A 25831-nucleotide genomic window follows, 5' to 3' on the forward strand; every position below is an offset into this window, starting at 1 on the left:
TACTCATGTTGTAACCCGTGTATTTTGCTCTCTCATAGTAGAAGGTTTGGCTGTTGCTCATAGACGTAGGCATCTTGATGAACCACGTAAAATCTCAGTTTGTGCAGCTTGTGTCTCCTTTAGCTTTTTTGTGCACGTTTGGATCAAATTTTGCGGGGAGGATTTCTTAGGGTTGCAACCTAGGTCAGTTTAAACTTTTCCTAAAAAATGAGTTGGAGCCAACTTAAACCTAGCCCATTTTTATCGTAGAAGCTCAACCCAAATTGCTAAAATTCGAGCCGAGTTGCAGTCCAAAGATTTCAAAACAAGATCAATTAAAATGAGCATTCAATAACATTTTCATCTTTTGTAGAACCATAATTATCATAACTGATGATGGTAAGTTTACTTCCACATTCAATAATCAAATACTAGTCAACGATACTTCATCAGAACTCAAAAACCTCACTGATGGTTATTTCATGAACCAGTGCTTACAAAGCAAGTCATGCTACAAGGGGAAAGAAAAATATTATTGCCTCTTTGATGCAACTTCCTAAACGATAAAGGGGAAAGAAGAATACCAGCACTTCCCTTTTTGCCCGAAAGAACTTGGACTCGCCATTCTTCAAGAAGAGCCACAAGTGTCAGAATTCCTTGAAAGGTGCAAAAAGAATGGAAGAGTTGAGACCACTGAAGCCGAAAGAATTCGACAGAGCAACTTTTACGTTCAACCTCTCCTTCTTTGCTCCAACAATTAGATTCATATCCTAAGATTAATATAGTCAACACTGCATCAAATACTAGAAATGCTAAGAATCAACCAAACTATATGTGGGGCATTTCTAATCTATTACGCACCAAAATTTCTTCTGGTTTGTCTAGGTTGATTGTAGGATGTACCCATCCACGCCTGATTGCCTACAGTAATAAGCACTACAGAGATGAGCACATAAATATTTCCTTTGGGTTGTAGCAGAAGCCACAGAAGCCGCACAACTTAAAATTAACTCAAGAAAGTATATATAGTGGTGCAACTTGAGTGGGCTTCAACCCGATTTCGGTTCGGGTAGGGTTGGGCTACGTTTGGGAAAAGCCAAACTGCTTTAATTTTGGGTTGGGTTAGGGTTGAGGCCTCCAGCAACCTGTTCTGATCCGAACCCAACCCGTCCTCAAATTTTATCGCAATTTTCAAAATCTTTGGATTATATTTTTTATGTCTTTTATTTTTCCTCAATCCAAACCCAATTTGACCCAACCCGACTCAGGCCAACCAGATATCGAAAAAAAAATGGGTTAGACGGGTTGGGTTGGGGTTGACCCTCCTCGACCTTCTAACAAATGAGAGTCTATGTTTTGTTTCTTATGCACTTTGCATAATAGATTTGTAACAGTCTATTCGTATTATATAGAGGAACATAAAGGCTCATGGTTACAACCTGTAGAGACACGTTTGCAGGGTCACAGTTACAATGGATAAATGCGTGATAAAGAGTGGTGAGATGGTTTCCTATTTTCTAGGGGTTATACATACGGTTTGTGATATTCTTAATAGACCTGAGGTTGGGTTTTGGTTGGGTTAGGGTTGAGGAAATGCTAACTTGTATTGGGTTAGGGTCGGCCTCTGGGCCTCTGCCCAACCCAGCCTAAGTTGCATCCTGAGTATATATGATATACCTGAATTGTTGCCACAGCCTCCACAGCACCTGCGGCACCTAACAAATCTCCAATCATCGACTTTGTGGAATTTATCTTCAGCTGAGAGAGTAAAAATCAAATCATGATGCACGTAATGCATTCTAATTTTAAGGTTAACATAGTAAATTCTGAAATCAAACCTCAATATTTTGATCAAAACAACGAATCAAAGCTTGATATTCTTCTATATCTCCTAGTTTTGTAGAACTTGCATGTGCATTCACATAATTGACATCTTCTTTCTTTACTCCCGCTTCATGCAATGCCTTCTCTATACAAAGTAGCACTCCCTCACCTGGAAGAAGATGATTATTAGCATGTCATAAGCACAATAGGAAAGAGAGGAAATTTCTTTACCCATAAGTTGATCAAACCTTTTGGATGAGGCTGTACTATGTGATAAGCATTACAAGTCGTACTACCTCCCAGGAACTCTGCATATATTTCAGCTCCCCTGGCCTAAGAATCATTTAACCGTGGAAAATGAATAATCCTTTTACTCCACCAAAATTGGAATCAAACTTAGTTTTATTAGAAAAGCAATGAAAACTATTCCACCTGAAGTGCACTCCGTGACTTTCTCTTTTAACGAAATCAGGATCTTTATAAAAAAAGAAAAAGAAAAAGGGTGATGATATTTTCACCCCATGCAGTACTTGCACAACCACCCCCCCCCCCCCATAACGTGATTTGACATAAAGTTGCCCACTTTCCATGTCAAATCAGGTTATCAGGGGTGTGCGTGTAATGCAGGGTGGTGAAAATATCATCTCCCAAAAAAAAAAAAAATATATATATATATATATATATATTGGTTTTGGCAAAAGAAGTCTTCTAGTCTGACAATTTACAAATAAAGTCATCATGTTTGAGTGAGTTTTGCAAATCAGGTCATGCCATCAATTTGTGACCAAAATATCCAAGGTAGATTTTTTCGACTCGGTGAAAAAGGAGGAATGATAGATGCAAGGGAGCCCTTGCATAAAGAGCCAGAAAAGGGCCCTTGAGAAGATCAAAACGTTCTTATACATGAAAAGACAAAAAATTAAATACCCTTGACAGTTAATTATTATTTTTAAATCAAGGGTGTGGGAATACCATCTCTCTCTACACACACACTAGCTTTTCTTATGGATGGGTGTAAATAAATGGGCCCACCCCACCAAGACATGACATGAATAATTGAGGGGCCCCCCATACACATGGGCTCGGGTGAAGATTGTGTGGATGTACCCATCAAAACATGAGGCAAATGGTGGGCCCCATCTGATGCATGGGTTTGAATTGAGTTGGTAGGACCCACGCTGTCAAAACATATCCGCTGGGCATATCAGGGTATTTTGTTCTTTTACAAGGTAATTTCCATCTTTTCACGTACGAGGACATTTTGGTTTTTTTGAGTAAAAAAAATCTACCATAGGCATTTTGTTCACAAATTAATGGCATGACCTCATTTACAAAATTCTCTCAAACATGATGACTCTATTTGCAAATTGTCAAACTAGAAGACGGCTTCTGCAAATATAGGCAATATAGTAAAGTAGAGGACTTCTTTGTGCAAAACAAACCCTATAAAATTAAAAAATAATGAAAAATGATGACCATTGCATGTCCCAGTTCTTCCAAAAGGAGAACGCCTGCTCCCTCACCCATAACAAAGCCATCGCGATCCTACAAGATGTAATGAATCTCATTTAACATTATAGATCAAAGTTTCAAACTTGAATTATCACAAAGTTCCAAACCTGATTTCTTTTATTTCCCTATAGAAATTGACATCATAAATGAAGGGAAATGTTGTCAACACTACTGTCTTTTGATGATCGCACTCTTCACTTTATTAAAAGTACGGTATGGCCGGCACCATAGGATGATCCAAACCGTCCATTAGATGGGCCACAACCTAAATAGGTTGTGCCCCAAAAATTATTTCTATAGGTTCATCCTAACCCTCCGATCTATAGAGGGTTAGGATCAACCCTCTAACATTCAGATCAGAGGGTTAGGATCAACCTAAGGAAATGATTTTTGGGGCACAAACTATTTACGCTGTGGCCCATCTAATGGACGGTTTGGATCATCCAATGGTGCGGACCATACCGTACTTTTAATAAAGTGAGGAGTGCCATCATCAAAATACAGTATTGCTGATAACATTTCCCTAAATGAAATCGTAAGTATTTAAAAGCTTTTTCCTTATGTTCACTTGTTTTCCCAGGAAAGGAAAAGAAATGGTTTCCCGAGAAACTGCGTGGCAAAAAGAAAAGAAACCCCGATAAATTGTGCAAGAAAAGGTTTCCCGTGCTTGTTCACGGGCGCAGGAACTGTGCAGGAAAAGGTTTCCCGAGAAACTGCTTGCCCATCTTTTTTCACTTGTTTTCACGGGAAACCAAATTTCACCAAAATAGTGTGATTTGGTTTCCCACACTTGTGAGAAAAGAGACATTTCCACGTCATTTTTGGCAATTTCCATGTCATTATTTGATATTTTCCACCTAGGCTTGTTATTTTCTCAAGAAAATAGGTGAACACCAGTATTTTAGCTTTCTCGAGAAAAAAAAGAGGTGTTTTCCCAGGATTCAATTTTCTGAGAACCGGTAAAATTTATAGTTGGATTTTGCAGTTAAGACGTTGCTAAGAACCATCATTAAAAGGAATAGAATGAAAGATGTGGATTTTACCATATCCCAAGGACGAGATGCCTTAGTTGGATCTTCATTTTTTCTTGATAATCCCCCGCATGCGACAAAACCACCTAATACTAAAAACAAATTTATGAAGTTAAATTTTAATGAGAAGTGGAAGGAAAGAAGAAGGAACGCTTGAAGTTGAAGAATCAATACTCGGTTATAACAAAACTGTCACAGTGACAAAGAAGAAGCAATTTTGATTTTCATAAAAAATTTGAATAATAATCCACGTACTACTTGTACGCTTCTACCATTCATGAGAGTCCCATAAATGGGAATTGCTAGCGTCCATCACTGAAGGCATTTCGCGGCTGGTCAGTTGCATGTCAGACCAGCCATCTCGTGAATGATGACAACAGCTTTTGTCTCCATTCATGATGTGGGGTCTGACATGCAACAGAGCAACTGCCAAATGTCTTTTTCAATGGACCCTAGCAATCCCCCCATAAATTATAGAGCCCTATCTACTAAAGAAAGCATTAAACAAAGGGCGATGCTATTTTCAACTCCCCTGCAGAGGAATTCGCCCCCTTTTTACATGATTTAAACGTCAAAAAGCGTTAAAGTTGCCCTTGGCCACTGTTCACGTTATAAGGGTGTAGCTCTTTGGCGTAAAGTCATGGGTTTGCTCTTGGGTGACGAGCGTTTGAATCCCCCTTGTTTACCCGATGCACGTGGACTCCAGATGCTTGCGGGGCATCCCTAGGGAATAGTGGGGATACCCTATGGCGGAAAAAGGAAGGGGGGGGGGCGGGGGCTTGGATGAAAATATTAGCTCGCTAAGCAAAGAACTTCTAATAAAACAGAATTTGGAAGACACTAAGGTACAAGTGTTTTAGATGAGAAGGCTTCTTTAGAAGCCTCTTTGGCTGGATATTCAGGATTAAAGCATCATCTTTAACAAAAGTAGACCTGGCAAATTGGAGGGTTAGGTTGGGTTACCTGTGGGTCATGCGGGTGAGGGTCAACACTTAGGTGACCCACACCCACTGGGAGTGGGTTGGGTGGGTTAACCCGCGGTTAACCTGCAATTTTTTGCCAAGGAGTATTTTTTTTTTGGGTGAGTAAGGAAATTATAACAACAAAAACAAAAGAAGAGAATTAGAAAACGAACTCTTGTACCCCCATTGCAAACGAACTCTTGTCCCTTTTATACTAGGTTGCATTTCCTCTTAATCTAGACCGTCCATTTCTCTTTTTCTTTGATCTCACGGTTCGTATGGATTGCTTCTCAATGAAGTAACACAAAATGCCTGGAGTAACCTCCAAAAAAGAGAAATCCCCTCTTTTATCTTAAAGTGCCATTTGTTATGAGTAGACCTGGCAAACGGGTGGGCCGGGCTGGGTTTGACCCGACCAGTACAGGTTCGGGTCAAACGGGCTGGGTAAAAAACGGGTTAAAAAATTTACGAGTCACTAAGTGTGGACCCGTGGATCACCTGTTTTTTTTTAATGAATTTTTGTTTTTTTCTGTTATTTAAGATTTTTGTTGTTCTTATAGGGATTTGCTAGCCACCTTCACCAAAGGTTACTTCGTGCCCATCTTTTGCAATTGCATGTGATTATGTGATGATAGCCATTTATGTTGAATTTTTTATTCAGATTTGTCTTATTCATTGACGTGATACAAACTGCAAAGGATGGGAGAAGTATGTCTTGCAAAGGTGGCTAGCAATAATAAGTTTTGGAGAATATTTTTGGGGAAGTACTGAGTTTTGGAGAAAAATTACGGGAAAAATGGTTCAAATAAGAAAAACTACGGAAAAAAAATACCGAAAGAGGTGCTTCTATAGAAAAATTATGAAAAAAACTACTAAAAAATGCGAGGAAAAAAGCCAAAATAAAATGTTGTTTTACCTCCCTACGGGCACCCGCGGGTCGTTTTCAAACGGGTCATAAATGAGTGACCCGGACCCAGAAAATACGGGCGGGCCGGGTCGACCCGCTGGTCCGGATCATTTCTTGTTAGGTCTAGTTGCGAGTTAGGAAATGCAGCCAATATCTACTCGAATCGAACAAAAGAAAAAATGAAATGCGGGTATCCGCCGGTTCACCCTACCCAACCCATGTTTTGGCGAGCTAAGTGACCAGCAGTTCAATTTTGACGGGTCACTCAAATACCAACCCACACCTGGAAATTTGCAATTTGCGGGTGGGTTGGGTTGGGTCGACGGGCGGGAGTGGGTCGATTTTGCCAGGTCTAAACAAAAGATGCGGCTGCATCTGATTTTGTGCTGACAAAATTCAAAACTCATTAGTCAGGCCACGTTCCAAATGCAAGTAATAGGAGCAGGGGCAGATTTCCTATGTAAGAAAAAGAAAAGGGGTTTTGTTAGAATTTGAAGAGAGAGAGTTAAGAGTTTTAAAAGGGATTTGTGGAGGGGGAATTTTCTCTTGATTTTAGAGTTTGCAACAAGAAACTCTGTTAGGGTTTCAAAGGGGTTTGTGGAAAGAAGAAAGAAGAAGAAGAAGAAGAGGAATAGAAGGGTTTTGCTCACTCTTAATCCGGCCATAAAACACCGCACACCGTCGATTTCACTCGTGGCAAGCCATCACCAACATCAATTTTGAACTCCGGCAACCTTCATTGCCGCCGTCCCTACTCCGGCAACCATCGATCCCCACCTTCTGTTCAACCGGAAGCCCATCTCCTTTGGCCACCTTCCGCCATCGCCAGTCTTTTTCCGCAGTCGTTGTCTCAACCCGACTGCGATTCCGCCAGTAAGCAAAGCATGCTTTCTTTAATTCTGTGTTTATTCTCTTCTTTCATGGTGTTATGGTTTGCATTTACCATTTAATTATCTGCTTTTTCTCCTCTGTATGAATAAAGGATTTTCGTTGCGATTTCCGTAAGCATTAAAATTCATGTTTTCACTGATTTATTTTGGATGGTGAATGATGATTCCATAACAAGTTTTTTCAAATTGGGTGCGTTTGCAAAATAATTGTGGCTTCCTCCTGTGTGTGTGTGTGTGTGTGTGTATGTGTGTGTGTGGATATATGGCTCAGAGGCTTTTTTAATGGTGCATATAGGTTCAAGCCATCAAGGCATTTGCAGGGTAACTATGATTTTTTTCCGTTCTGAGTATATGTCTAGGAGATCATTTTTTTTTACGGTGCATGTGGCATCAAGCTTCAATTCCGTGGTCATTTACATCTTTTTATTTGGGCAATTAAGGCATGGGCATCTTTCTTGAGCATGGTTTGTTTCTTCCTATTGAAATGACTGCTTGTGAATACAATCTTTTCCCCTCTTGGTGTGTCTCCATTAAGTTTTTTTTTTTTTGCTAAGTATCTGTCATTATCCTTTTCGGTAAAAGCATAATGAAGTCACATTGATTTCTTCAGCTGGGTGTGAGGCATTGTTTCGTATTTCCATTTTCATCTTGAGTCCTGCCTTGAAATGGATTTCTCTAACAAAATTCATTCAGCATGTTTTCCATCCTTTCTCTTTTGAGGTTTCTTTTTGTTAAATGGGTGTCTATGTTTGAGATGTTGGGAAATCAATGGTGTTTTTGGAAGTCTTAGCTTTGCTCTTGATGTTCGCACCACTTCGTTTAACAATTGAATAAAATCAACTAGCTTTTCTATGTCAATTAGTTTTCCTTTTTTCTCAAATACCTTTTTGGATTGTAATAATCCTTTACAGTTGTGTAGCAGTAGGAAACATAGGTGATTGTCCTTTTTGTTTTCTTTTGTTTTCATGACCATGTTGGTCGTGGCTCCTTTAAAGAAATCATACCATTTCATAAAAAAAAAAAAAAACAAAAACAAAAACGAACAAAGGTGATTTAGGGCTATGATGAAGTAACCACCGTTTTGGGTCTATGATGAAACTTCTCTGAGCCCCTTACCCTTTCCCCTTCTCTCCCTCTTTGGGTTTCCATCGATTTTTCCAATTTTGATTAAAAAATATAAAAAAATAAACAAAAACAACAAACAAAAAGGTGTTTTGAAAATTGAAGCAATTGTGTTAGGGTTATGATGAAACTTCTCTGAGCCCATTACCTTCTCTTATTCTTTCCCTTTTCGCATTTTCTTGATTTTCCCAATTTAAAAAGAAAATAAAAAAGGAAAAATATTTTAAAACGTAAAAAACTGTTTTGGGCTATGATGAAACTTCTCTGAGCTCCCTACCTTGTCCTCCCTTTTCCCCTTTTGGGTTTTTCTTCGGTTTTCCCAATTTTGATAGAAAAAACAAAAACAAAAACGAACAAAGGTGACTTAGGGCGATGATGAAACTTTCCCGAGCCTACATTTTCCCTTCTTTTGTTTTCCCCTTTCCACTCTTTTTCTTATTATTTGATTTCTTGGTTTCCGGGTTGTTTCCTTTTTTTGATTGTTACGTGTTTGTTTCCTTGCTTCTTTTGATGTGTGTTTGCTTATCCTTTTAGCATTATAGTTTGTATAGTTGTTGATGGAGATAGGTATTAGGATCATGCAATGTTGGTCTTGCACTAGATCCCCTCGCGTCCCCTATGATATTGAGGATGTATTCTGATATCTATATAAATTGTAAAAAGGGAGACGACAGGTCCTGTTTCAGCCAAGGTTGTGTGACAGTAATATCAACCCTCCTTGCGTACTCTTAGCTATTGTGTAATAGATCTGTTAGTTGTAGCTTCTCTTGACGATAGCTTTTTTTCCATTTCCATTTTACATCTTTTAATCTAAATTTTTCTAAAACCAATTAAACTGGCATAGGAGACTGAGACTTCTCGGGCGAGTGGGGTGCCTAACACCTTCCTCACTCGTAACCAGGCATGGACCCATCACTGCCTATCAGCACAGAGTCCATGCAGGGTCCTAGACCCTCCGTCCTAGGTGGCGACTATTTCTTTATTCCCCACTGGATTTCTAATCCATGTGGGGAAATCGCTTAGATTACGAGAGTGGCGACACCGATAGCCACACAGAGCTCCCTATGTGAAGGCTAAGGTCGTAGCGGCACGCAGTGGGGCCTTCACAGTCCCTCCTACCAAGCGCCTCGCTCGGCCCGGGTCCCACAGGTTGTGAAACTGAAAACCTGTGCTAGTAGGTGTTGTGAAAACTGGCCGTGACCTCGCAGGACCAATTGTCGATCTCTTCTAGTATTTGTTGTGAAACTAGAAGTTGTGATTGTCACAAGTGTGGTAGCAACTGTATTCTTGCATGCAAATCATGAAAATTTTGTGCTATTCTTGATGAATTGCTCACTTTATGCCTTTTGGAAAAATATCATGATTTTGTACTTTATTGTTGTGTTACATATTTGATCCATCTATTATTGGACACATGTTCACTCTCTAAGCTTTAGCTCATTCGACATGTGGTTTATTTTTCAGATAGTGAGGGATAGATATGGACACGAAACCAGAACGGGGAAGAGCATGGAATTAATTAGTTTAGTCATTCTTAGATTTTTTTTATGTTTAGTTGAGACAGATTAGTAAGTTGGTATTTCATTTTATTGAACCACATGGGAGGTGGATTAAAAATAAATTTAGTTATGGAACCTTTACTTATGGTGGAATGGAATTTTAGTTGCTTTGCATACTTGTTAATGTGGAAAGGTTATATGTGATGCTTAGCCTTGCATGCCCATGGGGTGAACAATGGATACACGGCGCTGTTACAGTCCATGTGTTCAGGGCATGACAAGAGAAAAAAGGCAGAAAGAAGGGTTTGTAACCTTATATCGAAATAGTGAAATCCTATTCTTCTGTAGAGGTAGGCACTGCCGAACCATATAAATCTTATGTTTCTTGCTTTGCACATTTGTGTTTCTTGCATCTCATCTAGTCGCTCGCTGCACATAGAGATCTCTAGATTTTCAACATGCTGCATTAAGACGCCTAGGCAACAAACTAAATTTCTTTACAAGAAAATAACGGAAAACCAAACACACTTAGATTGTAGTATCCTACCGTTGCACCAAGCATAACATCATCACAGTGAATCCTATAACTCTAGTTCAAGATACAAATTCAAATGTGACATCAAGAGTGTTGAAGGATTATATCTTTGAAAATATAGTTATTACTTAGAGAAAAGGGTTCCTATGCTCGAGCGCAGATAAGCTTATCTACGCTTGAGTGCAAAAACAGGGGTTGGCCCACATTGTTGGGGGTATCCAAAGCATTCATTTGGAAGGCCCTTTCATGGATAGGGTGTCCACCAAAAATCAGCTCCATTAGATCATCTTAGGGCATACATTTGTGGGGTGAAAAAATGGGCAGATTAGTGGACAAATAGTATCTGTCTATTGTCACCCCCACAAATGGACATCCTATGATGATCCAATGAAGCTGATTTTTGGTACACACCCCATCCATAATGGAGCCTTTCAAATGAATGCTTAGGATCACCCCAACAATGTGGCCCCACCCTTGTTTCTTGCACTCGAGCGCAGATTTCTGCGCTCGAGTGCAGATATAAGCTATCTGCGCTCGAGTGCAGGAACCCTTTACTCACTTAGAGAAAATGTAATAATGCTGCAAACACAATGTTCATTCAACTATACATTTTTCAAGCGGAAGGATCCACACAAATCAAATCTAAACACCAAAAAACAGAATCAGTTATGGCATACCAATTGGAATGACTACAGCTTCAGAACCACCTGAAAGCATCACATCCTGTACACAAATTTCAAAATGAGCCTCTACAAGTAGTTGTTCAAAACAGTATGTTTCAGGCAAAGGGGAGAATGAATTACTGCTTCACCACGGATGATATGATTAGCGGCGCTGATAATGCATAAATTACTGGTGGCACATGCAGCCGCAATTGAATAAGTTGGTCCTGTCCATCCCTAAATACATAGGTAACATATACCAATGATAGTTTCTCTCATGCTATAGTATAATTAACAGAACTTAAAATGGAATCATTCATTGCACTTCAGCACAAAAAAGAGTAATAACTCACTAAATCAATTGCCGTCATGGCAGAACCCATGTTGGTTGCTGCAAATGGAACGAAAAAGGGATTGATCTTCTTGTATGAAGTCTTGAGTGCCAAAATCGCATCATTGACCATCTACTCTCAAAGGCCAATATTTACATCAGAATGTTACTCTGTAGTAAGTATCAGTACTAATGAAGCGCAGGAAGCTTAGGACAAGTTTGGCAGGCATGAAAGTCGTTTTCATAGAATATTAGTTTATCAAGTGGTGGGAGACGGGGTCAAGTGTTGATAAAATCCTCCGGGTAAAATCCACTCAGATGGTGCGCACCTAGATTTTAAGTGGTTCAGCGAAGATGCTTACGTCCAAAGGCGAGAACTCTGATATTCTACTATGAGAAAAAAAAAACGAGGATTACAATGGGATTAATCTACAGACCTGCTAACCTGAAAACGACAACCCTTTCCCTTGAGACCAAAGAAAAACCCAAGAGAAAATCTGAGAGGAAACTCTCTCTCTCTCTCTCTCTCTCTCTCTCTCTCTCTCTCTCTCTCTCTCTCTCTCTCTCTCTCTCTCTCTCTCTCACACACACACACACACACTTTCTCTCTCTCTCTCTCTCTCTCTCTCTCTCTCTCTCTCTCTCTCTCTCTCTCTCTCTCTCTCTCACACACACACACACACACTTTCTCTCTCTCTCTCTCTCTCTCTCTCTCTCTCTCTCTCTCTCACACACACACACACACACACACACACACACACATTCCTTTCTCTTGTTCCGCTCACCTCCATGTCAAGAGCGCAAGAAAAAAATTCAAGTTTTTCATCTCTTTGTAGTCTCATGTTTCTATTTGGTTTCCCGTGACAACTAAGAAACATAGTAGTGGGAAATGAAATAACCCAAATAATAATTATTGTGCGAAGGGGTATTTTTATCAAAAGAAAAAAATCCAGATTAGGGCTCTTTAGTCAAGAGAATAAATAGTAATGGCACCTTAAACTCAAGAGGAGTTCCTTGAAAAAATCGTGAGCTACCGGAGATCGTCCCAAGCATCAGAGAGCCTAATTCGAGGTAAGAAATAGATGTAGAACACGGTTCTGGTCTTTATATCCTTAAGCTCATTGTTTCATATAAGTTTGGGTTTATTGGGAGAGGATTCTTCTTCATTTTTCGCCATCTGACAGAGTTCCGTCAAGACTCTGGTGAGTTCAATGGGCTCTATGGAAACCTTCCGTTCCGTGCTTTCCAACGAGTCCAACCTCACTTGATTCCGACGAGAAATGAAGAAGTTAGGAGGCCGCAAAGTTGGTGAAAAATCGGAAGAAAAGTTAGCTAAGGAGAAAAACTCATATTATCATACTCAGTCGACAGCATAGGGCCGCGGTCAACCGTGGTGAAGGTTCTAGATTTTATAAAAACATCAGAGTCTTACTGACTTGCCTTATCGACTCACTGTCATATTGATCTGTACATGCGTGTGGTAAAATTCTGATGAACTCATATTCATTTTTTTTGAAAAGAATGAACTCAGGATTAAGCCTATGACATAAAAGTGTTTTTGTTCTGTTTCTGTTTCAGATCAGTTTCAATCTTAGTTTCAGACTCCATTAACATATCGGTTTTGTGCATGAGTCCTAGTTGGCTATCATTGAATTCGAATTTTTGTCATGGTTGCGTTGAATTACCTCATTTTTTATTCAGTAATAATTACTCTCTACTCCTTATTGAATTTGAACCTCACCTAATACACTAATTACCTCCGGCTTTGATGTTCTGGCATGCATTGACTCTACTAGAGTAGTATCATGTTACTTTACTGGGCATTAGCTCAGCCGTTGTTTACTTTTTCAGATCCTGAGGCTTGACTCCTGCGCATAGTTGGAGAAAGAAGTAGGATCGTAGTTATTTTATTTGGGATATTTTAGCATTTCTGATTTTGCTTTTGAATGAGTATCAGTATTGGACAATGTTAAAGACTATTGATTTTCTAAATTTATTTTTGGGACGGGTGTGAGATCATAGCATTTACCTTAATTTATTCGTTTGTGATTGGACCGTAATATTTTGAATAATGTAAAGAGTGGTTCAGGTGTGCGGCGATGTCGTGTGCGGGACCATGGTGTCGGTTCGGCGTGTCACAGGTGATGCGATTAAAAAAATTAGTAACAAATTTTGAGCATGGCTATTTTGGGAAGTTTCACAAGTGGAAAATACAGAAAAAGAATATGGGATATTTTCTGCTAAATCGACACTCCTACCTAATAGGCACAAATCGAAAAAGATAGCAAGTTGGAATCATTCTAGTTATTTTCTATTTATTTGCTTTTTCCTGTTTGTAAGTCTTTCCTAGTTTGTAGGCTAATTGTAATCCGTTTTCTATTCGGTAGGAATTTTCGTATTTTGTAGGATTTTTTTGCTTTTTTAAAGTTTATTTTGGACTGTATGGACATTTTTAGAGTTTGGAGATTGAATAAAAAAATTTAGCTTCACGTTTTTTGCCGAGAAGGTATACATGAGTTTTCGTATGGCTTCTGTTTGTTACTTTTTCTTGGTTTTTTTTTAATCTTGGTGTTTGGGTTGTGCCATATATGATGCAAACGGAAATCACCAAGAATGTTTGGTTCAATAGCGTAGAACATATTTCTTATTTTTCTTATTTGCATTTTCGTCATTTTATTTTGTAGCCTATTTTTCAAGCATCAAATCTTGTCATTTGGCTATCATTAGAATGATTTTTCGATCGTATATCTAACGGGCCTAAGATAACATGATATGGGTGTGATCTGAGGAAGTTATGAGCATTTTTAGGATGTGCTACATGCTTATTACGGGATTTCTATATTTGGGTTCTTTAAGTCTAAATTTTTAGGTTTTATTTCAGTACGTTTAGATGGACAACTAAGATTAGTTGCTTAGGCTTTAAGTTAGCTTTTAGGGTTTCTATATCTTATAAATAGTTATCATCAAAGCAATGTAAATTTGTAATGGACTTCTTTTGATTATTGAATGAAAATTTGCCTTTAGGCTTTTGAGTTGCTTGGGAACTTTTGAGTTGTTCTAGTTCTGTTTCGAGAAATTCGACTTCGATGGGATTGAAATAAATCTCATCCCTTTTCGAGGATGATCGAAGTATTTTATTCCCTACGATGGTGATGGAAGGGCCGATTTTCTTGTTATTTTGTCTATTTTGCCTCCGCTGCTACGCAACAAGGTGGTTTGAGGTTTCTAGACTTCGTCAACAGGAAACAAGGTAACTTTCTTATCAGTAAAGAGGGTGGGAGCGAGAGTCTCCTCACTCATGCCCATTCAGTTTTCTCCGTGATAAGTGCCTGATGGGTCCCACATAGATTGGAATAAATTACTGTCTTATTTAGAGAATAAGATCAGATTTTACTAGATCTGATATATTTAGTAGCTTGATAGATTAGAATACTAATTAATCTTAGTATAATATTTATTTAGTTATTTTTATTCTTATCATAAGATCTTTCTAGATTTTTTTATGTTTATCTTGGAGTGCTTTATATAAGCACATGCTACTCTAATGGAAATCAATGAATGAAGAAACTAGTTTGAGAAATTGTGTCTTGTGCACATAGGAGGATTGATCCTTCCCTTGAAGTGGATCAAGAGGCTGATTTTCCCTCTAAGAAGATCAATTGTGTTGCGAACCAATTCGGGTTCGTAACAAGTGGTATCAGAGCCGTCGATCTTGCGTCATGGCTTGCACCTTCAGAGTTTTTGGAATCCATACGTGGAGATCTTCAGAAGATCAAAGCATCGTTTTGGAAATGATGGAAAGACAAAAACAATTTGAGAAAGGCTTGGAAAAAATGAGCTTGACGATGGAGAAGCCCTGGAAGATGAAAAAGAGGCGGTGAAATAGAAAAAGAGGAGAAAAAAAGAATGGGGAAAGAAAGCAGATAGAAGAAAAATTAAAGAAGCCACAAAAGAAAATAGCCGTTGATTTTCAATATCCTCGAGTTCAACGAGTTCGCCGCTGAAAAATTCGCCAATCATCTCGGCCCGTCCAACGCCAATATAAAGATCCTCTCCCACAGCCATCCGTGCATTAACATCCAGACCATTCCCCAAAAACGCAACGAAAGAGCTTTGACAAAAGGCTCGATGATATCAGTTTTAAAATGGAGCCGCCTAAACTCTTGATGACGACATGGGTACTGATGACTAATTACAAGAAGATGAAAGTGATACCACTTGTTAGGAACCCAGCTGATTTGATCTTCTCGGAGGGAAGATCAGCCTCTTGATCCACTTCGAGGGAAGGATCAGTCCTCATTTGTGCACAAGACACTTTCCCAAACAATTTTCTTCATTGATTTCCATTAACAATAACATATGCTTATATAAAGTACTTAAAGATAAACATAGAAGGATCTAGAAAGATCTTATGATAAGAATAGATATAGCCAAATAAAGATTATCATAATCTAAATAGATGTTCTAATCTAACATAACTACTAAAATATATTATTCACTAAAATATCTAATTAATTTGTTCCACTCTAAGTGGGACCCATCTAGGCACCTGAATAAATGATACGTACCTAGATGGGTCCCACTTAGATTGGAATAAATTATTGTCTTATTTAGAGAATAAGATCAGATTTTACTAGATCTGATATATTTAGTAGCTTGATAGACTAGAATACTAATTAAGATTAGTATAATCTTTATTTAGTTATTTTTATTCTTATAATAAGATCTTTCTATGTTTATCTTGGAGTGCTTCATATAAGCACATGCTACGCTAATGGAAATCAATAAATGAAGAAACTAGTTTGAGAAATTGTGTCTTGTGCACATAGGAGGACTGATCCTTCCCTCGAAGTTGATCAAGAGGCCGATCTTCCCTCTAAGAAGATCAATTGTGTTGCGAACCGATTCAAGTTCGTAACACTCCGTCTCCCACTCTCCCTACTCCTATCTCAACACTTGTAAGCTAATATTCAATGAAAAAAATTCATGGTTGCCAAACATGGCCTTCATGATTCCGGTGGTAATTAAACCATTAGTCTCCAATACCTTCATCGCACCCATTGCAGTTCCAATTATCACTCCACATCTGCTTTTTTCAAGTGCTTCCAATGTTTCTTCAATCAAGCCACCGTCGGCCAAAGCTTTCTTGCCTGCAACCAGCGAATATAGCATAAACTTGTCCATACGATTCGAATATTTTGGTGCAACCCACCCATTGGTCGACAATGATTTTATCTCTCCAGCTATCCGCTGTAGACAGTTAAAGATTCAGTGAGTCAAATTCATTTTCAGTATAAGTAAAAGATGTTTTTTTTTAGCAAAGTTTAAGTAAAAGATGATTTGAAATGGATTCTAATTGAAATCACCGTTGGGAACTCATTGCAATCAAAACTTTCAATCTTGCTAATACCACTTTTTCCTTCGAGCAGGTTGTCGTAGAAAGAATCAGGGTCATGACCAAGAGAGGTCACTACTCCCATTCCAGTGACAACTACTCTTCTTTGTTTTCTTTCTTCTGTTTTCCCCTTCCATGAACCATCATTGCCCTTCCATTGATTATTAACATCCATCACTACATAAAGAAAAACGAAGGTTTGAAATCAAACGGGAGTAACATTACAAAAATTAACTTGAAAAGTAAAGCAACTTCAAATTGCATTGGCTAAAATAAAAACCTCCATTCAGTTTGATCATGAATCATAAACAGGTAATCAAACGCTGAAAGAACTCCTAGAATAACATGAATACTCATTTTTTTCCGGCTTGTGTTTATTGTAATTCAAATATAAGCAAGAACAACAGAATTAGATGAAGAAAATAATTCTGAACTCCGTATCTAAATGCACCCGAAGATTGTAAAGTTAAGAAATCCTGTGTGGACATCGACTGTGAGCAGTAAACACAATCAAATTTAGAAATAAGAGAAAAATTAATAGAAAAACAACGCAGACAAAAAAAATGAAAAAACCAAATTTACTTTCATAAGTGGCCCAAGAAGAAACACAATCACAAATTGCAACAACTTCTTTAAATTGATAGAAGAACTTGTTGGGGTTAAAATCCGGCGGTTTCCTAGAAATGAATGTTCGTTTCGAATTATTTGGGGTGTTATCTTTTGAGTCGCATTCGCCTAGAAAGTCACATTCGACGATTCTTTAATATATTACCCTAAAACATACATACAAAATAATACACAAGGAAGCCAACTGTACTCTTTTCAAATATCAGTTGAGGGGCTGCTTTGACATAAAACTATTATATATTCATTTAGTACCCATTGTGCATGGGCTGCGGTGTAAGAAAACTATGTATATAACTTATAGATTGAGTTTCTGGTCTGCTTTTGTAAAGGGACAGCCCTAATATATATAATTTTTCCGCATGTAGGTGCTGATTTACAAAGAGAAAACATCATTAAATACATTATAATAGCGTGCATAGGTGCTGATTTTTCTAAAAGAACTACTTATCTATTTATAACTCTATGCGTGTGAACTATTTTGGGGAGAAGAATATTCTCTATATCATAAACATCATGCGTATAGACTGATTTCGAAAGAAAAATAATTATTTACTTTTTAAACACCATATATGGGAACTGATCTTGAAAAAACTAATTATTTACATCATATACATTACTTAGATCATACATGTGGATTGATTTTTGAAGAAAAATAATTTTTTATACTATATATCATACACATGAACTGATCACATGCATGAATTGATTTTGAAGAAAAATAATTTTCTATACTATATAGATCATACGCATTAACTGATTTAAAGGGAAAACAATCATAAATACTGATTTATCATTCGTAAAACCCGATTCAAAAGAAACTAATCATACATGACTTAGAAAAAGGGAAAAAGAAGGAGAATAGGATTGTTAATCTTCCAGAACCTTAGATTTTCACAAGTATATATCGATTTTTTATATCTTGTGTTGTTTATATTCAAACAAACCCTAGATCTAAAATCCTTTAATGAGGGTCAGATATTTTAAAAAGAAAATATAATCTTTATGATTCATACGAAGATTATGAAAATATATTTTTTCTTTTCTTTTCTACTCTCTCTCTCTCTCTCTCTCTCTCTCTCTGTTTGGGCATGCGTATGAATGAAATGGAGATGGGCACGACTACTTTTCCTTTATGGAAAATTAGTGTCTTTAAATTTTGGACTCTTTCCTATTTTCCTTAATTGTTTCCTAATATAATTATACTTTTATGGCAAATATTTTATTATTTCTTTATTTTTTTAATATTCTTTTTCATGTATATCTATTTAGGCTAAAGAGAGTTAAACTTTTAGAACAAATAAGTGAGTCTACAAGAATTAAAAGGAATAAAAGACTAACATTGACTTAGCCTAACAGGACAAATCCTGTCATAAGGCCCCACCTTGATAGAAAAAGGACCATAACTTCTTCAAATTGGGGCCAAACAGCGTAATCTTAGGTCCGTTAGATAGATAATCGAAAAACCCTTCAAATTGGACCAAAATCAAGTCGAACAGACAAGATTTGATGTTTCAAAATCAAGTTGTAAATAAAATGACGGGAATACACTATGAGCCATTGATTTCCACCAATCTCTTGAAGATTAAGAGGATCGATACTCAAGTGACGTGATATGTCATCTATTTGAGATTGATCGATGGTCTGATGTATTCGGTAATTGATCCAACGGTCCGAAAGGCTCCAAATCACAAATCTAGACCATTGATCTCTGATTGAAGGATCTATGGCCAATATTTACTTAAAATTAATAGCTTTCCCGACCCTTGGTAGGGCCGAGTATTGCACCGGATGGCTTGACCCCTTGGTTGGCAAAGAGAGCGGAAGCTGTGGAGGACACACCCTCGCTCGTCGGGGAATGGCCCTCGACATCAATTGGGGAGACTGGCCTAGCTTGAGACCCCAACCTAGACGTACCACGAGAAAGTGACATGACAATCTTGACATAAGAGAACTTACTAGAACTGAGATCCGAGAAATTTGAAGCAAGACGATGATAAAGATCCGAGATTGCTAACTGAAAAGAGCAAAAAGTGGAGAACAGAACAAGATGCAGAAGTAAAAAAAATGAAGCTAAAGTCCACCTTTTATAGAAACTTACCACCAGAATCGACGATAAGGACCCTGATCATTTGCATTCACAGTGCCTATCAGTGACACGTGGACCCGCCATCATTATTCGACGTAGCGTGGAACCCAATGCGCACAATTCTAGGACGATATGAATGCGTATCTTATGCACCTAACGTATCAGGAATCTCAAAGTTACAACCGAAATGCAGACCACGAAAGAAGTCCTAATCTAGACAGCCTTTGATTAACCCGACCATTGTGTCGTGCGGCAATGACGATGGAATCCCATGCCGAGGACCGACAAGCTGGGATGAATTCTTGCAGATGATTGACCCAACGACACCTGACCGTGCCTTGGCCAGGCACGATGCCAAGAGCGGGCCCCTAGAGCCCAGGGTAATGATCCAACCCGAATACAATCTCACGCGCCAAGCAGCAAATCGAAACACCCTAACTGGTTGGCCTAACACCGTCCAAACACAACATGCCTGAACGTATTAGGAAATTGGTAAAGTCATGAATCCTAATCTTAGGATTATTTCCATTTAGGTTGTATATACTTGCTCTGATACCATTATAAGAAGTATACAAGACATTTACATATGCAAATAATCCTAAGATTAGGATTCATGACTTTAGCAATTTCCTAATAGAACGCTGCACCGAGCAGTAGAAACAAGGCACGAGGGACCCAGACTACTTCCTCGGACCAAGCACCAGACCCAAGGAAGTGGGGGACAACGTGCTGGGGCTTAAATCGAGCACACCCACGTGCTGAGATGTGTCGTTGAGTCCTCTGGAGCAAGCCCTTCAGAAGTTGTGACAGGGTTTCCCCCCCCTATGAGTGTAGGACAATAGGACGAAGCTAGACCGAGAGGGACCCATCTGAGCACCTAGTTGAATACGAGAAGCAACAGAACCTACTGGAAACGAAACAACCAACTGCAGAAAGTAGAAGAATTTCAACGGAAAATGCGAATGCTTTTCAGTTTCGAACCCAAGAAGAAGCCGTACCCGACGAATGAACGAAGTTCTTCCTCTGTTCTCTGATGGGTTTTCTTGAAAACAATCCAAACCTCTGAAACCCATTCTCGAAACTTAATCTTGGAACGAAACAAGAGCTCAGACCCACCACCTCAACGTGATCTTTACACAAAAGATATGAAGAGCTCTTGTTGAACCATTTGGTGCTTCTACGTTTCTTTGCAGACACGGTACCCAACTCGGTCCTTGAAACACAGGCAGCAAGAAAGCAGCTGCAAAGAGAAGACACAATCGCCATTGATTTTGCATGCAAGAACGAAAAAACACAAGAAGAAGTTGCTTATTCTGTTGTAGTTCTGCTAATTGGCTTTGTCTTTAAGAACTCCCATTTCAATTTGTTTCTTTTCTCTTCCTCTTCGAAGGAGATTGCGTGAAAGAGGAGAAAAGAGAGGGGGATATGTTTATCAAACTCTACGAAGAAAGCCTGCAACTTTTCAAAGTTGGTACGAGAATCCCGGAAAAGACGAGAGAATAGAGGCTTCTCTACTTCGTAGGGTATGCATGAAATCCCGTGGAAGGGTGGCCACTCGGATAAAAGGGCGAGGGTGAGGGCGAGAGCGAGAGCGAGAGCGAGAGCGATTCTATGCGCTGTCCATTCACGATGGGGCCCAACATGCACACCTTTTGTTTGTTTTCGTCTGTGGATTATTTCCGCCCTTTTTTTTTTAACTTCTTGGAATTTTCATATTCCATTTCTTTTGAAGTAAAGTTGGCATAAAACAAATTTTATACTGACCCAGATTAGTGGGGAAAAATAAAATTTTAAAATTTTCATTTAAAAAATTTTTAAAATTTCATTTAAAAGTCAAATTTTATGACAAAGATTACTTTGCCCATGTTTGGCAACCATTAATTTTTTTTCCCCATGAAAAGATAGGTTCTCAAGTGGTGAGAGAGGGTTGGGGGTGGAGAGACTTGAGAGATCATGAATGAGTAGAGGCTGAGAAGTCACTAAAAAACATGGGAAAATAAATCATATTTTGAGTGGAGTTTTTTTGTTTCATTGTTTTTCAACCTTTCGTACCCTCCTCTCACTTAGTCGTTGCTGGAAAGGTTTTCACCCTGGACAAAATTGCTATGTGCAGCAGAACTAAAAATCGCATAGAATAAAATAATTTCTTTAATTTTCCCCTTTAGCTTAGGAATCATATGGTCTAGATGATCTGATGGTAATCGAAATAAAACATAGAAAGAAAAAATTACATTGTGGGTGTTCAAATTGATAGCCTCTGCTTGATCTACTCCTCGAACGACTACGATTGTTCCGAACGTTGCGGACCTGCAAGTTGAACCGATAGATTCCTTCAAATTGCGCGAAGGGAATTAGAATAACTTTTATTCTAATATGTGTGCTGATGATATCAGTACGTTGGATGGGAAATTTGAATCTCCAATGTTGAAGCTTTTGGTTTTCTCGAAAACTCGAAACTAGAATTGGAGAACTAGAAGTGAGAGAAGCAGGAGAAAGCTTTAGTGCGTGTTCGGCAACCCTTCTAAAGTGGTGTTTCCTATTTCTTAGGCACGAGAGAATGAAATACGCAATAAAAAATAAGAAAATGTCGTTCAGCAAATTCAGCCCACCAAGCTCGTTTCTATCCATTCCTATTTTTTAGCCCTAAAGTGATGAGATTCTAGGAAGCGACTAAGAGTCGCTTCCCTAGATTCTCATCTACATGTTTCCACCCGAGACAGGCCCATAGACCATTATAACCCATGTTGTCAAAGGACATGTAAAGGGTCCTGTCTGGTAAAATAGCCTAACTATCTCATGTCCACGGGCTATTCCAATGTGATCTTGTTCAGTGCGCAATCCCATTGCCTCACCCACTCTGCTTGCTTAGGGTCCACTACCCAAGTGATTGAGATAAGCCACTCCACGACACGTGCATGTAGGCAATACTGGTGCTGGTTGTGTACAGGATGAGATGTCCAATCTCGACCCCAATCAGGAATTTCTAAGACCTACAAAACCGGTATATCATATCTCCTTGCTCCTTAGGACCTGTGAATCCTTGAGCATGATAGTCCTACTTTGCTACCTAAGGACGAATATATGTGTCAAGCAAATCACACATATTCAATTAGATATTATCCAATAAATATCATGAAATGAAACCTTTATTAATATTTAGGTGACACAATATATGAAATGTACTAACTTTTAGGTCACTTATTCTAACAGTCGCCCTCATGTCTCTCCCTCTCTAGCCGTTCGCCAGCATTAGATAAGCTAATATTACTTGGAAAAGAAATCATGGTAGCCAAACTGCCATGTTTGGGTTACCTTACCGGTTTGGATTGAAAGAAAATAATTTCCCCCAAAAATATTGTTCTAGGAAAATTTTTCGTTTCAACAATTTAGAGGGAATTGATATAATTATGGATTTTAAAGGTTCCTCTAAATAAAATTTGAACTGTTATGATTCAAATTGCTTTTTTCAGTTGTGATTAAATAATTGAAAAATAATTAATTTTGGAAAAAAAATTCTTTCCCAAACTTTTTTGAAAAAGTCCTAGACATGACCTTTTATTTGGGCACAAGATTTACAAACCTCAAATGGGATTTTGCTCTTCCTTTTAATTCCTCTTTGTGATACTAAAGTATATTTTGTTCATAGAAAATGAAAAAAATATTTATATCTCATAAAAAATAACCAAAGTATTCAGATCTAAATGAAAAAGATCAAAGTACAAGCCCTTTGGTTGTCAACAAAGGCTCATCGAATTGGGAAAAATACAGAACTACCTTTTTTAATAGCATTATTCATTTTGGCATTTCCCTCTTTTTTTCTTCCTTGACCCCCTCTCTCCTATTTGTCTCACCGTAGAAACCAAGAATCTTTTTTATATTCTTACGAGTTTCGTCCTTGCAGGAAATTTTGACCACTTGGTGAAACTGGATTAGGATTCTCCCCTAGCGAAGGGTTTCCTGATTAGAAGTCCTACTATCATGTGTATCGGTGGTTTAGGGAGCACTGAGGCTTGTAGTTACTAAAACTAGCGATGTCGAAACACGCAAAATGTGAACGGCATGCTGACACACACGGAACGTGGACGACTTGCGATTGGTCGATGCACGCATAATGCAAACGACTCTTAGGGTCGACAGATCATCCAATTCAAACTAAACGACAAAACAACACAAACGAAACACAAGTTCGAGGGATAGTTGAATTAAAGAGAGACTCACTTGGGAAGATGAATTCATTGCTTCCTTAATTCGGAGATAAGCTACAGCTATAAAAAGTAAAGGTACAGCACTGGAAAGTAAAGATAAAATGCTAATACATGTTTGATTTGCTTCTAGGGCCTCTTCTTGGAGACAGACGCCTCCTTATAACAGACGCCTCCTCATTACCCCGCATTCTCTTGGAGGGAACTTTTTGCTAACTACCCATGCTAGGCTTCCTTATTCTCGCATCCTCCATTTTCCTGGTGGTTATCATCCACCTTCCATGATTGGCAAATGTAGTGCCACATCTTTGGATCAGTCCAACCAGATGGTGTCTTGATAATTTGATCCCACTTGACCGATTGGCTGTAGAGATAGACATGCTCTGATGGGGAAAACCTCCAATAACTACCAATTTTCTAAGCCTCAGTATATGCGCGCTTCTCCACGCATCCATCCGATGACAATGTGCCATATAGCTTCGTTAACCAAATCTAAATTAACCAATACTCGACAACTCGGTCTTTCATGACCAACTAAACCTTGAAATGGGTGTAAACATCAAGTAATTAAAAAGGAGCCATCACTCCGACTTCCGAGGAGCGTCGAATCTAAACGGGAAGTAGATCAAGCAGAGATTACCATTTGGGTAATCAATTTAGTATAATTTATTTATCCCTTACGTATTTATTAGGATAAAGAATCTAGTAACTAGGGATCCTGGATTTCGGTCAAGGGATGGAAATTTTTTGTTATTTGCTTGTATCACGGCATTCCGGTGCACCTTGATCTCTTGAACGATCCGGATTTAACTAACACTTCTTTGGATACAAACGTCTCCTTAAATAGCTTTATTCGGGTAACAGCTCCTCATTACCACATGTTTACTAGGAGGGACTTTTTGATAACGGGCTATCTCAGGCTCCCTTATTTGCACGTACTCCTTTCTTCAAGAGTGTCATCACCCGCCTTTCCTAGAGTGAAAACTGATGCACCACTTCTTTGACCTTAGGTATAACAATGCAACGTACAACACATTATTGCCATGTGGAACATAATCTGACTGCGTCACGCCTACTCATACCCACGTTGATGTTCATATGGTTCACCATATTTCATCCCCCACTGTCCTCATATAGACATATATCTTAATACTTTCCGCTTGCAATGTCATTCATGAGAATCTAGAGTACACCCCAAGTCCCCACACAGAAGAAAAATGAAAAAGAGTACAAAAATATAAGGGGACATGTATAAATCAGAACAGCACCCATTTTTCTAAACTTTCTTCCTCCCAAGCCCTTTCCTGAAATGAAAATGCAGCACTCTCACTTTTCTTCTACCATCTGTCACGTTGTAACTCTGTAAGTTTCAAAGCCACCTAGCATACAATAGGAAGACTTTTAGCAATGAGAATTGAAAATAATGGAGCTTGTCATTCTCCTCTCTTCTGGCAGTTCATGACTTGAAAAACAAGACAAAAAGAGTGTAGAGGTACTGTCTCGGCCACTTTCTTGCTAGTGGTACTGGTTTTTTCCATTTCTACATTTGGGCACTCTGTTGTTTCTTACAAACATGTGAAGGTTTTTTTTTTTTTTTGCTCTTGAGTTTGCCGTCCACTATAAGGAAGCTTCAACTTTTGTTTGATTACACATGCAAGAAAATTAACTCTAACCACAGCCGTTATAGTTTTATTCAGAGGGAGTGAGGGACCATCAATTTCAGAATGATATCCCTTTAAACTCTATTTATTTTCGTATTTCCTCAATTCAAAACATTCTCAACAAGGTTTCTCATTCTCGCATAAATAATCAGGCAAAAATGGGATACTGTTAATCTTCCGAAGGGGAGCAAAGTCGCTTCAGAAAATCTCATTAATCCACTTCATTTAGCTGCAAAAAATGGAAAATATAGAGACAGGCAGAATGGGCCCAGTTGCCTAGCTTCATCATTAGAGGTTTTCAGGATTTCTCATTAGCCTAATGGAAGAATGAGCGCAGCGAATGGTTGCCGAACAGCAACTTAATGATCATTTTGCATATTCCAGGGACATAATTATATGAGAAAATATAAATATATAATGATAGATATGTCCCCTTGTAAGTTTCCTGAAATGAAGATGCAGAGCTCAGACTTTTTCTCTACATCCGTCACCTTGTAAGTTTGCAAATTGCAAGGTATTATACCAACAACGAACATCATCCAATCAAACAAAAGGCAATATGACTTCTAGCATTGAGAAATGGAAATAATGGAGCCTGTCATTCTC

General features: G+C 38.5%; 1 protein-coding gene and 1 long non-coding RNA gene across 6 annotated transcripts; one reads left to right on the top strand and one right to left on the bottom strand.

Annotated features, from left to right (window-relative positions):
• Positions 1-373: 373 nt before the first annotated feature.
• Positions 374-20902, bottom strand: LOC143892340 (3-oxoacyl-[acyl-carrier-protein] synthase II, chloroplastic-like). Of its 5 annotated transcripts, none has more exons than XM_077396889.1 (13): positions 20361-20902; positions 16665-16826; positions 16301-16404; positions 11277-11387; positions 11065-11160; positions 10939-10984; positions 4359-4438; positions 3280-3348; positions 2052-2136; positions 1818-1972; positions 1657-1737; positions 841-900; positions 374-749 (listed from the first exon to the last, which is right to left on the bottom strand). In XM_077396889.1, exons 1-13 carry the CDS (start codon positions 20626-20628, stop codon positions 627-629), a joined length of 1440 nt encoding a protein of 479 aa, XP_077253004.1. In that variant the 5' UTR covers positions 20629-20902; the 3' UTR covers positions 374-626. The 5 variants fall into 5 exon arrangements, with proteins under 5 accessions (XP_077253004.1, XP_077253001.1, XP_077253000.1 ...); XM_077396886.1 differs by having other exon boundaries at positions 4359-4432; positions 16301-16504; positions 16621-16826; positions 20361-20901; XM_077396885.1 differs by having other exon boundaries at positions 16301-16504; positions 16621-16826; positions 20361-20901.
• Positions 6420-9902, top strand: LOC143892341 (uncharacterized). The gene is made up of 2 exons (XR_013255475.1): positions 6420-7088; positions 9692-9902. It is a non-coding gene; the product is annotated as an uncharacterized LOC143892341 (long non-coding RNA).
• Positions 20903-25831: the final 4929 nt, after the last annotated feature.

Source organism: Tasmannia lanceolata, unplaced genomic scaffold (genome assembly GCF_043159265.1).
Source record: "Tasmannia lanceolata isolate RefF3 unplaced genomic scaffold, GAP_Taslan_0.1 ptg000015l, whole genome shotgun sequence".
Taxonomy (NCBI): domain Eukaryota; kingdom Viridiplantae; phylum Streptophyta; class Magnoliopsida; order Canellales; family Winteraceae; genus Tasmannia; species Tasmannia lanceolata.

What these genes read in the sequence shown, in the direction of transcription:
- LOC143892340 (XM_077396885.1), bottom strand. Translation starts at nt 20,628, where the DNA reads ATGGCGATTGTGTCTTCTCTTTGCAGCTGCTTTCTTGCTGCCTGTGTT. An exon ending in AGGCTGTGGCAACAATTCAG is followed by an intron (nt 901 to 1,656) that starts GTATATCATATA and finishes TTATTACTGTAG; the next exon opens with GCAATCAGGCGTGGATGGGT. An exon ending in ACAAACCAGAAGAAATTTTG is followed by an intron (nt 750 to 840) that starts GTGCGTAATAGA and finishes TATTAATCTTAG; the next exon opens with GATATGAATCTAATTGTTGG.